Source organism: Lagenorhynchus albirostris, chromosome 11 (assembly GCF_949774975.1).
Source record: "Lagenorhynchus albirostris chromosome 11, mLagAlb1.1, whole genome shotgun sequence".
Taxonomy (NCBI): Eukaryota; Metazoa; Chordata; class Mammalia; order Artiodactyla; family Delphinidae; genus Lagenorhynchus; species Lagenorhynchus albirostris.
The window spans coordinates 60623805-60634987 of record NC_083105.1 but is presented as its reverse complement, the minus strand read 5'-3'; the positions used below and the strand labels follow the sequence as shown (position 1 = coordinate 60634987).

At 58.9% G+C, this 11183-nt stretch overlaps 1 protein-coding gene across 1 annotated transcript; it reads right to left on the bottom strand.

Annotated features, from left to right (window-relative positions):
• Window positions 1-2127: 2127 nt before the first annotated feature.
• Window positions 2128-10338, bottom strand: SP7 (Sp7 transcription factor). The gene is made up of 3 exons (XM_060165048.1): window positions 10214-10338; window positions 9699-9766; window positions 2128-5008 (listed from the first exon to the last, which is right to left on the bottom strand). Exons 2-3 carry the CDS (start codon window positions 9717-9719, stop codon window positions 3734-3736), a joined length of 1296 nt encoding a protein of 431 aa, XP_060021031.1. The 5' UTR covers window positions 9720-9766; window positions 10214-10338; the 3' UTR covers window positions 2128-3733.
• Window positions 10339-11183: the final 845 nt, after the last annotated feature.

Below are 11183 nucleotides of genomic sequence, written 5' to 3'. Positions count from 1 at the left end.
TCTGCCCCTCCTTTCTACATGAAAAGTTCCCCCAAGAGTTATTCCCGGGTCAGAAAACCAGGGGCTCCAAAACGTTAATGGACATAGGAATCATCTGAGGATCTTGTTAAAATGCAAATTCTGGGGTGGAGCTCTGAACTTGTAGTTCCAAAAAGCCCGCAGGTGATACTGCACAGACAACTCTTTAAGTAGCCCGTCCCCCCATTTAATTAGTTCACTGTCACTTGGGAAGTCACAGAAAACTTAAAGAGCAGATTATTAAAACTGGGGATAGTTTGGAGAAATTGGCTGGGAAAGCTCTCCTTGAGACGGGGAAGCAGGACAGGTTTGAAGGAAAAGTGGGAGTCCGTGACTGACAGACTGGTGGAGAGCAGTGAGAAGCCACCCACAAATTTTTTGTTTGTATCATCCAACCCCAGATACCCCAAGAACTCACTACAGCCTGGGACTATGACTTCCACCCTCCCTTGAATGAAGCCTGATTTTCACCAACAGACTGTGTTATAATTATCAGTTAGGTGCCTGCCTCTTACCCTGTAATGTGACCTGGAGAGAAGGAACAGTGCTCTGTGTCTTCATACTCCACAACCGCCTCCCCCATACAGCTTATTTAAGGTTTGCTGAATGGTTTTTCACAATTTGCAGATTCTTGGGAGGCTGAAGTCCAGGCCTAGCGCACTCCCCACTAACTTCACCAGGGGGCGCGGCGGCCCTGGCGACACAGTGACTGTGACCCACCGCCCCAGGGGCTCAGAGCGCTCGGCGGGCAGTCTCCACCGGGGCCCCTCCCTACGACCTGGGCGGGAAACCGAGGCAGCGTCCTGGCCACTGCCCGAAACTTCTAAAATGGGGCCCCCCACTTTGGGAGGCGGGAGGCATCGCGGGAGCCTGGGTGCCTGGACCTCGGCCCGCCGCCCCTTCCTGGGCGCGCCGAAGCCCGGCGCCCCGGCGCGGGGCCGGTAACCAGGCGCACATGGCCCGCCCGGCCCTGTTTGTCCTGGCAGCGCGCCGCCGCTATTTGAGGCGGTTTTTATCTCCCAGAAACCAGCAAAACCCCAAGCGGAGTCTAAGGAAGATGAAAGGAGCCGAGGGACCGGGGAGGGGAGGACCGCGAGGCTGCGGCGGGCGGGAGCTGGCACCGGACAGGCGGAGGCCGGGAGGCGAGAGGGCCAGGCCCTGGGGGGTCCCGAGGAGCCGGCCCCGCGGGGTGGGCGCCGAGCCCGGGGGTCCACTTCGGGCCGCCCACTCTCGCAGCCCCGCGCCCAGGCGTCTCCCGCCCCTCTCAGCCGCTCTTCCGCCGCGGCCCCCGGCCGGCCGGAGGGTCCTCGGAACTCGGATCCTTCTTCAAAGCGCCTTTGAAGCGCGGAGCCCCGCCCAAGGGCAGGAGATTTCGCACCTGGACGGGGGCGGGGTGGGGAGGGGACCGGCAGCCCGAGCACCGCCTGGGACCTGCCGACCCCTCCCCCGCTCTAGCGCGGAGCGCCTCTCCCGAGCCCGCAGGGGGCACCGGCGGACGGGGGCGCCGCCCGCAGTCGGGCCCAGGCTGGGGGAGCGGCTCGTGCGCCCCTCCGCCCGGCGGGGGAGCCGTAGGGGGCGGAGGCCGCACAAAGCCCTATTGTGGCTGGGGTCTGGCCGCGACAGAGTGGCTTTTGTTCCTCCGCTGAGTCCGTGGCGGGCACGACTGATTGCAGGCCCGGGGCCGGGGGCGGGTTACGTGCCAGGCGGGTCCACCCGCGGTAGCCGCACCTCGCCCGGCCCGGGCCGCGCCGTAGTCCGCACGGCGACCGCGGGGCCGGCGCGCCGCCCGGCTGCTGTCCAGGCTGTGTCCGCTGGTGCCGAGCCCGAGACAGAGCCGGGTGAAGAAAACCTCTTCGCCTTCCCAACTCCGCAGAGAGCTCTGGGCTGGGCGGTCAAAAACTGACCCCCGCCGCAGGGCCGGGCCGCCGAAGTATTCTACCCCGGGCGTAACGTGCAAACAGGCACGACAGTGCCCGCGGGGACTCCCCAGTTTGCCAACCAGAAATCCTGTGGCTCACTCTTCTCCCCTCCTCTTCCTCTTTTCTCACCAGGACAAAATTTTAAATCGAATTTTTTATTTATTAAATTAAAAAAAAAAAAAGACTCCATGAGGGCATGATCCCTTCCCTTCCACAATATTACCCTCTCCCCAAGCTCCGGCGGCTTTAAACCTTTAACTTGGGGCCTTGAGGGAGCAAGAGATAGAAAAGGAGGATCCAAAGTCACAGGAAAGGCATTCAAAGGCACGAAGCGGCTTTAAAAGTCACTGGAGGTGGAGTTGGGAGCATCGGAAGTCCCAGGTTGGGGGCCTGTGGACGCACCCCCAAGTCAGCTTGGGAACCTCTGTCCTCCTAGCTCTATAAATTCTTCTTTCTCATGGCTTCTAGGCACCAGCCTAGCACAGTGCCTTGCACAGAGTAGGCACTCAATAAATACTTGATTTTCTTGATCTGATCCCAGAGAAAGCCTTCCCCACCTATTCTTCTAGAGAGACACCTCCAAACCAGTGTCCTCCTCCGGTTAAGTGGGCTTCCCCAAAGAGCATGTCTAAGATGGCAGCTGCAAGCTCTCTGTTACCATGGCAACAAGGGATTAGCCTGATGGGGTCATGGTGTCAGGGGAGGGGCAGTGGAAGAACCTGCTCTGGGGTCAAGGGAGCTGGGGTACATTCCAGTCCTCCCCTCCATAGGACTTGAGGTTTCACAGCTTCTGGCCAGGGCTGGAAATATTAGGGATCCCCTAATTGTGAGATACCCCATTAACTCTTTTAACAGAGATCTAGCTAATCAACCCTATTAGCAGAGATTCCATTACGAGAAACACCATTAACTGAGACCCTGATGATAGAAATTCTATTAACAAGATCTCACTATCACTTTTTCTAGACAGGGATGCATTTGGCTAAAATTTCCATAGCAGAAATGGACCCGCTTCCCTCCCCAGCTCACTCTACCTGACCTGTCATCATAACTTAGATAAATAGAATTATTATTATTACTATTCATTTCTCTTGGAACATAGGGGTTAAATATACAGGCCTGGGGGCAGCCTCCCTGACCCTGGGGTCACCCCATCTTTGGGATCAGATCCCCACTGGTCTGCCCCCCTCTTGGCACCCTGCTCCCTGCCAGGTCACTTACCCCAATCCCCCAACTCTGGTCCCTAATGAAGAGGCCACCAGGGGGCAATAAATTATTATCATCATCATCATCATTGTGTTTGTAAAAAGGAAGAATGCTCTGGAGCATGGAAGGCAATGGACTACGAAGTCCACTGAGGAGACTGGAGCCTGGAAGCTAAGGGATAGTGGTAAATAAGCTTGGGAAGCAGAAAAGATGCATGTCAAGGAGTTAGTGAGATGGAGAAATAAAGTGTTGGGAGCCCAAATGGAGAGAAAATGAGTTGGTGTGGTAAGAGCAGAGGAGAGAGATACTGAGCAGTGGTGAGGAAAGAGCTTCAGAAGCCCTGAGAGCAGAAATCAGGCAAGAGGTGAGGGCCTAAGATGAGAGTTTGCGGAAGGGGCCCATGGCAAGGGGGAGGAAGTGAGAGGAGGAGGCATGCGAGGAGATACCCAGGCCCAGAATGATGGGGGGAGAGATGGAGCGAGTCCCAAAGGGCAGCATGCATGGGGCAAAGGGAGTGAGGGGCAAGCAGTGGTCCACAGAGCCAGGAGAGACTGGCAAGGCAGCCCAGGGGCTGGAAACCTCCACTCGGCTCAGATCTCCAGCAGGTTGCTCTGCTCTGGGCTGCCTTCAGGGACTTTTTCTGCGGGTGCCGGTGAGGCCGGAGGTCGGGGCGTCTGATTGGCCTCTTCTTCCCCGGCGCTGCGGCCCTCCCCCAGCTCCTTGGGGCCGCTGGGTGGGGGTCCTGGGCCTGGCTCGCCGTGGGTGCGTTGGTGTTTGCTCAGGTGGTCGCTTCGGGTAAAGCGCTTGGAGCAGAGCAGGCAGGTGAACTTCTTCTCCCGGGTGTGAGTGCGCACGTGGCGCTCCAGCTCGTCCGAACGCGTGAACCTCTTGCCGCAGAAGAGCCAGTTGCAGACGAAGGGCCTCTCGCCCGTGTGCCAGCGCAGGTGGGCCTTCAGATGGGAGGCCTTGCCATACACTTTGCCGCAGCCCGGAATGTGGCAGCTGTGGATCGGCTTCTTCCGCAGCCCGGCCGCCGCGGCGCCCAGGCGCTCTAGCTCCTGGCAGTTGGGGCAGTCGCAGGAGGAGCGCCCTGCTCCACTGCCCCCGTAGCCAGCACTGCCCCCTGTGCCTGCACCCCGAGGGGGTTTGGCTCCACCACTCCCCTCCAGCTGCCCGCTGTTGCCCACCGCCTTGGGTTTATAGACATCTTGGGGCAAGACATGCTGGGGCCCTGGCTGCAGGAGGTGGGGAGCTGGGTAGGGGGCAGGATTAAGGGGGGCAAAGTCGGATGGGTAGGTGGACAGCTGGGGGTTCAGTGGAGGCTGAGCAGGGCCTGTGGGTAGTGTCCCTTGCAGCCCATCACCCTGGCCCTGCCCGCCACCTAGCCAGTTGCCCCCAGGGTGCATGTCCCACCAAGGAGTAGGAGCATTGCCAGGGCCTGGTGAGATGCCTGCGTGGATGCCTGCCTTGTACCAGGAGCCATAGGGGTGTGCCATGTCCAGAGAGGTGTAGACACTGGGCAGGCAGTCAGAAGAGCTGTGCCCCTTGGGCACTAGTAGCCCAGGGTCCTGGGTGCCCGTGGGCCCAGGGAATGAGTGGGAAAAGGGAGGGTAGTCATTGGCATAGCCCGAGGTGGGTGCTGGAGGACTGCCTGCAGGTGAGAGGAGCCCATTGGTGCTTGAAAAGGGGGCTGGGTAGGCATCGCCCATGGTTTTGGGGGCCGAAAGGTCACTGCCCAGAGAGTATGGCTTCTTTGTGCCTGCTTTGCCCAGTGTCGCTGAGTCCCGCAGAGGGCTGGAGCCACCAAATTTGCTGCACGCCGCTGTCAGCATGGCCAGGGGACTGCAGCCATAATGAGCTTCCTCCTGTGGAGAGAGGGAAGCAGTGTTTAGGGGCAGAGGAGGACACACGAAGGACTGTGCACCCCAGAGACTTGGACAGCAGAAGAAAGGGGTCAAGGAAGAGTTGAAGAGGATGGGGAATCAGAGGTGGTGAGGGGCGGCACCGAGGACTGGGGCCCAGGGCAGAGCTCAGATGGAATCTGGAAAAAGAGCAAAGGACCGAGACAGCGGCCTAACACCCAACCCAGCAGGCAGGAAGCAGAGCTCCCTGTGGTGCTGGGGGTGTGTGCAAGGGCCTCTGAGGAACGGGAGACGCTTCTTAAATAGCCATGAGAAGAGCTGGGGATAGAGGCAGCACTTGGGTGCGGTGAGAATTAGAGATCCTGACCCCTGGAAATGGGTTGGGAGCAGAGGCCGTGGTCGGGGACTTGGAGAGGAAAGATGAGGCTGAAAAGGCAGCCTGGGAAGAAGGTGAAGTCGTAGGGGACTGTAGCTCCCCGCGTTCCAGATTTTCCCAGCTTGACCCCTTATTCACTTCCTGTCTCTGCTTGGTCTCCTGAATAAGGCAGTGGCCTGGTCTCCCCGAAGCGGCGTCCTCATGTCCTTGGTAAGGAATCTCTTTCTCTTGGCAGGGACCCTGGGGCTGGGGAGCAAGAGGAAGCGAGGGCAGAGACACTGGGACATTGAGAGGGAACAGGGCTGCCGCCAAGCCAGGACTGTGGCTGAGGCAAGAATGTCTTTCAAGCGGGCATTGGGCACCTCCTGCTTTGTGGAGCCAGCTGGTACCCCTTTGGGAGGGCTGGGAGAGCTGAAGTCCTCACGCCCCTGCAGGGCAGGGAACTGGGGTGGCTAAGATACTAGCTCACAGCCACACACCCCCATGCCTCAGTGTACCCTAACACACAGAGGCCACAGAGCTCGTCTCTCTTCACCCCTCCAGCGCAGGGAGTGAAGGAAGATGCATGTAGATACGGGGCATGGGAGTCTTTTAGAAACACACACAATGCCCTTCGTGCCCATCGTGCTGCTGCTACCAGGCCAAACCACTCTGAGATCACCATCTCTCAGGAGCTCATGGTACCCCTCCCTGAGTCAGACTTGGGACGCCCTCCTGGGCGATGGATGCCCTCCCGGATCCCAGGCTGGCATAGATAGGCATCCATTACTGAGAATCCCACCAAAAAAAAAGATGCCCTCAAAAGCTGACCCCGTACAGTTCCTTGACTGGGGCCCTCAAAAACTGAAAAAGAACCCGAGAATCCAGGGGTCCCAGACCTGCCTGCTAGCTCCCAGCACGTGGTATGTGCTGTATGTGCCCGTGACACCGATCCTAGAGGTAGATCTGGGGTCTAAAGGTTGCAGTGAGGGGTGTGTGCAGTCGCCAGTCTTGCACTGTTCCGCAAATGCAAACCTACTGCTCCCCCTGTCTAGTTACCTCTCTCTGAGGTCCTGTTGACCCCATGGACTACCAGATTTGAGCCACTGAAAGCGTCCTCAAACCTGGCAGAAGCCCTGCATCCTGCCCAGCCAGGATTTCCCTGGAGCCTCTCATCTCCCAAGCAGAGGGTAGGTAAGGAAGGGTAGCTGATGGGGCAGGAGGCAAAGCCTAGCAGAAAGGACAGGTAAAGACGTGGAGTTCAAAGGAGAGAGGCAAGAGACCCAGAGACACCTGGAGCAGAGGACACTGCAGGGTGAAGAGCTGACGTAAAAGCCCGCAGGGGGGAAAATGAAAACAGAGGGGCAGCTGGCCCTCAGGGGCAGAAATGGGCAGGGACCCAAAAGAGAAGAAAGCAAAAAAAACGACAAAAGGGACGGAGAGAGAAGAAAGCAAAATAAACAAAGACAGAGAGGTGATGGAAAGAGACTGGGCAAGGAAGGCACAGGAAAACAGAGGAAAAGAAAGGAGGGAGAAAAAAGAAAAGGGGGAGGGGGAGGAGGAAGGCAGATTTCCTACCTAAGAGAAAACCCCCAGGGCGCTGGGCCCCAGAAAACCCCCAGACCATGCCACTCCTCCCTCCTTCTCCCCCTGACCACCCCCTCCCCCTCTGCCTGCCCGGCCCGGCTCCGTTGGTTTCCCTGCGGTCGGTTTATTTTTAAAAACGCCGACGCCGTCCCCCCCGCCCGGCCCTCACACTGTGGCCACAGGGGCCTCAGCCAAGCCCAGGGACCCCACCCAGCCGTGGGGAGGGAAGGAGGGGTGAAAGAAGGCCAGCAGCCCCAGGCCAACGGGAGACCCCAGCACTGGGGAGCGGAGGCCCCCAGGGCCCCCGAGGGCAGGGAAGGGGGAGCAAGGCGCCAGCCCACTCAGACGGTTCTGGAGTTCCTGGAGGCCAAGAGCTGGGCACCTGGCTAAGTTTCACCACAGCCTCGGTTTCCTTCTCTTGCTGCGTGGGCTCTTCTGAGAACTGGGGAGAGGGTCCTGGTTCAAGATTCTAAATACTCGTCCACGACCTCACACCGGGGGCCCAGGAGCCCACCTTCCAGTTCCTCTCACTTCCACCCACCATCCATTGAAAACAATGACAACCACAAGAAAACAGCCTTCAGGTACTGAAGGGAGAGTCTGTGGAGAAGGAACAAGACAAGGAGCTGTCCCAGCTCTCTCACTCACACAGGGAGGAGAGCCCCCTCTTTCCGCTGACCTCCCACGGGAATGTTCACTGGACATCTGAGCGTTGACTGGCCGTAGGTTCTGGGCACCCAAGGTCGCAGTTTCCACTTCTCCACTCTCCACCTCCTCCCAAGTTGCTTAGTTTTCCCACCTTCCAAGTGTCCATCCCCAGGTAGCCCCCACCCCCATTTCTCCCTCCACCCTGTTCCTCTGCATCTCGCTCAGCCCAGGTGAGCCTTCCATCAAGCTCTCCTCTCTGAAACCTCAAGTTCTTCCCACTGCCAAAGAGGGCTTCCGGATGGGGGCGGGAGAAGAAGGTTGAGGGCCCAGGCGCCCCCCAGAATAGGTGAAAGAGACAGAGACTAGAAACCTTGGTGTTGGGGGCATCTCCAGCTCACGGGGAGTGAGGGACATGAAAGCCCAGTTTCCATGACACACTCCTCTTGCCAAGTGCTACCCCAATCCCGTGTCTTTTCAACAGGCCTTTGGCCCAGCCGCTCCTGCAGGCACCAGTGCCACGCTGGCAACTCTGACATGAAGCCCACGCCCACTGACACTGCCCCTGCCTTGGGTGAACCCAGGATTTCCATGCACCTTAGTCCTCCAGCTTCCTCAAGACCAACCCCAGTGTTTCAATGATATGGTTCAACGGAGAGTGTCCTGGGGGTGAGCGATCTGCCTCCTTGCAGCAGGGGGTAGAGCACAGCACCTGAGGCCCCCTGACTGGGTTATGGTGTCCATCCCATTGCATTGCATGCCATTCCCTCAGACTCAGTCACAAACTCGCTATCCACCAGACTTACACACACCATTCCCCACTTGGACTAACAGACGCTCAGGTGCCCCAGCTTATACACACACACCCCTGTGCTCCCACAAAGCCAGCCACGCGTGCGGGTGTGCGGCTTTACATCCTGACACTTACATGCAGGCCAGTGAACGCAGGTGTTAAAAGGCTCCCAGTCTATCTCACACACACCTCTCCTGCAGGCTGCATGAGTCGGCTTCCTGTCTGGCCCATCACCCCTTGGACCTGAGCTAGTGCACCGGGAGTAGAGATGGGGCCTTCAGAGGGGCCCAGGAATACAAAAGGTCAAGGCTACTGCTGGGAGTTGATCTTTGGGGAGGCCTCTGTGGTCCCAAATTCCTGCGGAGGGACCCGGAAAGCAGAGGTGGTGACAGAGACACAGAGTCAGAGACCCAGAAGCTAGGAGAACTCAGGACATTCAAACAGGCTCTGAGTGACCCTGAGTCCCCCTTTCCAACTATGTGCCATGAGTCTCCCAGAAGCCCCGGCAGAGTCAGACATTTCTCAAGCCCCCAACCCCTGACCCCCATGGTACCCTAGTTCCCTCCATCCCCAGTGCCAGAGGCAAGGGATGCTGGGGTCCCGGCCTGGAGGGGAAGTGGCTCAGTCCGCCCTGGAGCCTCCCACTCCCAAAATAGAGCTGAGTTTGTCTTTGGCTGAAAGCTAAATATTTGTGAGCCGGGCAGGCGGCCTCAGACCCTGGCCCTCCTCCTTGGTTGCCTCCCAGGCCTGGGCCCAGTTCCTCTGGTCAGCCCCCCACATGCAGGGACTGCCTTCTCCCTTCTCTCATTGCCCACCTCCTCTCCTACGAGCCCAGAAGCCCAGCCCCCTCCCCACCTACAAACCAGACAGGACACTGCCTAGGATGACTCCCGAGAGCCAGGACCCCCAAGGAACCATGTACTCACTGCTACTCTGTGCTCACTCAGCCAGTCCTCTGGCCTTCTTTCTCTCCCCCTGTCTGCTACCAGCTTCTCTCTCTCCCAGTCCTCTCTCCTCAGCCCCCAACTCCTTTCTCCATCCCTTTTCCACTCCTCAGAGTTGGTGTGCTTGGCTGACCTTAGGGGTCCATGCCTTCTTCTAAGCTAATCCCCTCTCATCCTCCTGTGACTGTTCTCTGACCCCTGGCCCTGCTCTCTCCTCCCTTCTCCTGCCCCCTGCTCCTCACTCCTCTGACCCCTGGAAGTGACAAGCACCACGGCAACTGTCTGTGTGAGTTGGGAGGTGGGAAGTGGACAGGAATTAGGACCATTAAGATCATGGCTGGTGTCCTGGGGGTCGGAGGGGGCAGTTACCTCAAGCAGGGAGGACGCCATCCTGAGGCTGGGGAACGGGTCCCAGGGAGCCAGGCAGATGGAGAGAGCTGAGCCGGAGACAGAGGGAGAGGGAGAGGGAGGGAGAATGGGAGAATGGGAGAGAAGAGATCTAAAGTTAGAAGGGACTGGGGGTAGGGGCTGGGGGGGGCTGCTCTCTGTCTGTAGGGATCCACCCTCTAATTACAGCTTTCCCAGCGGAGAAGGCTCCGGATCCAATGAGCAGGGCGAGAGAGGGAGGCAGAGGGTCCACATTTCCTGCTCCAGTTGCTGAGCTCCCCAAAGAAGGGATCTGGGCGGGAGAGGAGAAACGGGGCTCCCAGAGAAGGGCTGGAAGCAGGAGCGGGTAGGGACAGAGCAAGTTGTCAGGATGTGCTGGGGGGTGCTGAGGGCAAAGCGGAGGGACGGCGGGCCCAGGTGTCCCACACCCTGCCCCCAGCGATCCCATCAGCATCTGTGGGAACCCCTCCCAGACACAGCTCCCCAGTGTCCTGTACCTGGGGGATCTGGGGCTGGGTGTCCTGGGTCTCTCCTCCCTGGAGGTCTGGCACTGGGAGTGCTGGCAAGGGGTCGCCTGAGGGTCCTGGGAGGGCTTCGCTCCTCTCCTAGGCCAGCTCCACTCCTGTTGCCACTCAGGCTCTGATCCTAGAATCCTACTTTGACTCCAGAGTCCTGGCTGCTGGTCGGCGGGTGGCGGGGCTGCTCCTGCTGCTTCTGCTGCCGCCGCTGCTGCTGCCGCCGCTGCTGCCGCTGAGGGAAGGAACAGGAGGGAAAAGGAACAAACCCCAAACCACTAATTAGAGATCCAGGGGGGGGGATGGGGGATTGGGGACGACACTCACACAGAGAGACTGGAGCACACTGACATACACGCTCATGGACAAACACAGGATGATACGTGTGCACGTCCACACGCACAGTGTTATGCACCCGGGCACAGCCACCACCGTCGTGAATGAACAGAGACAAACTCACACAAATGATCACAGTGACATGGCTGGAGGCACACAAGCCACACACACACCCGGGCTGACCACAGAGATGCTTGCTTCCCCAGTCACCCACCTCGAGAGCAGGAGTGCAGTGTGTACGTGTGTTGTGAAAGCCAGGAGGGGGAGTGCGCTCTGAGGTGGAGGCTTCCGCTGCCCAGGCTTTTAGGGTCACCGAGGTAGGTTCCAGAGCAAGGCCTGGAGGTGGGGGAGAGCTTGGCACAGGTTTGGGGCTCACCAATCTTCCTCCCAATGCCTGACTTTCACTCTTGGGAAGTGGCACCTAGGCCTGCCTCACTTTGTGGGGCAGAAGCTAGATCTTCTGGTTCTGAGAAAATTTAAGGCAGGCAGGAGTGAGGGTAAGGGCAGGAGGTCATTGGGTCAACTCATCCAAGCCTGAGCCTAGCCTCTTTGGATTAGCCCCCCCAAAGGGAGGCCCTAGCCTCCATTGTTCCTTGCCAGTTACCATCCCTAGGCC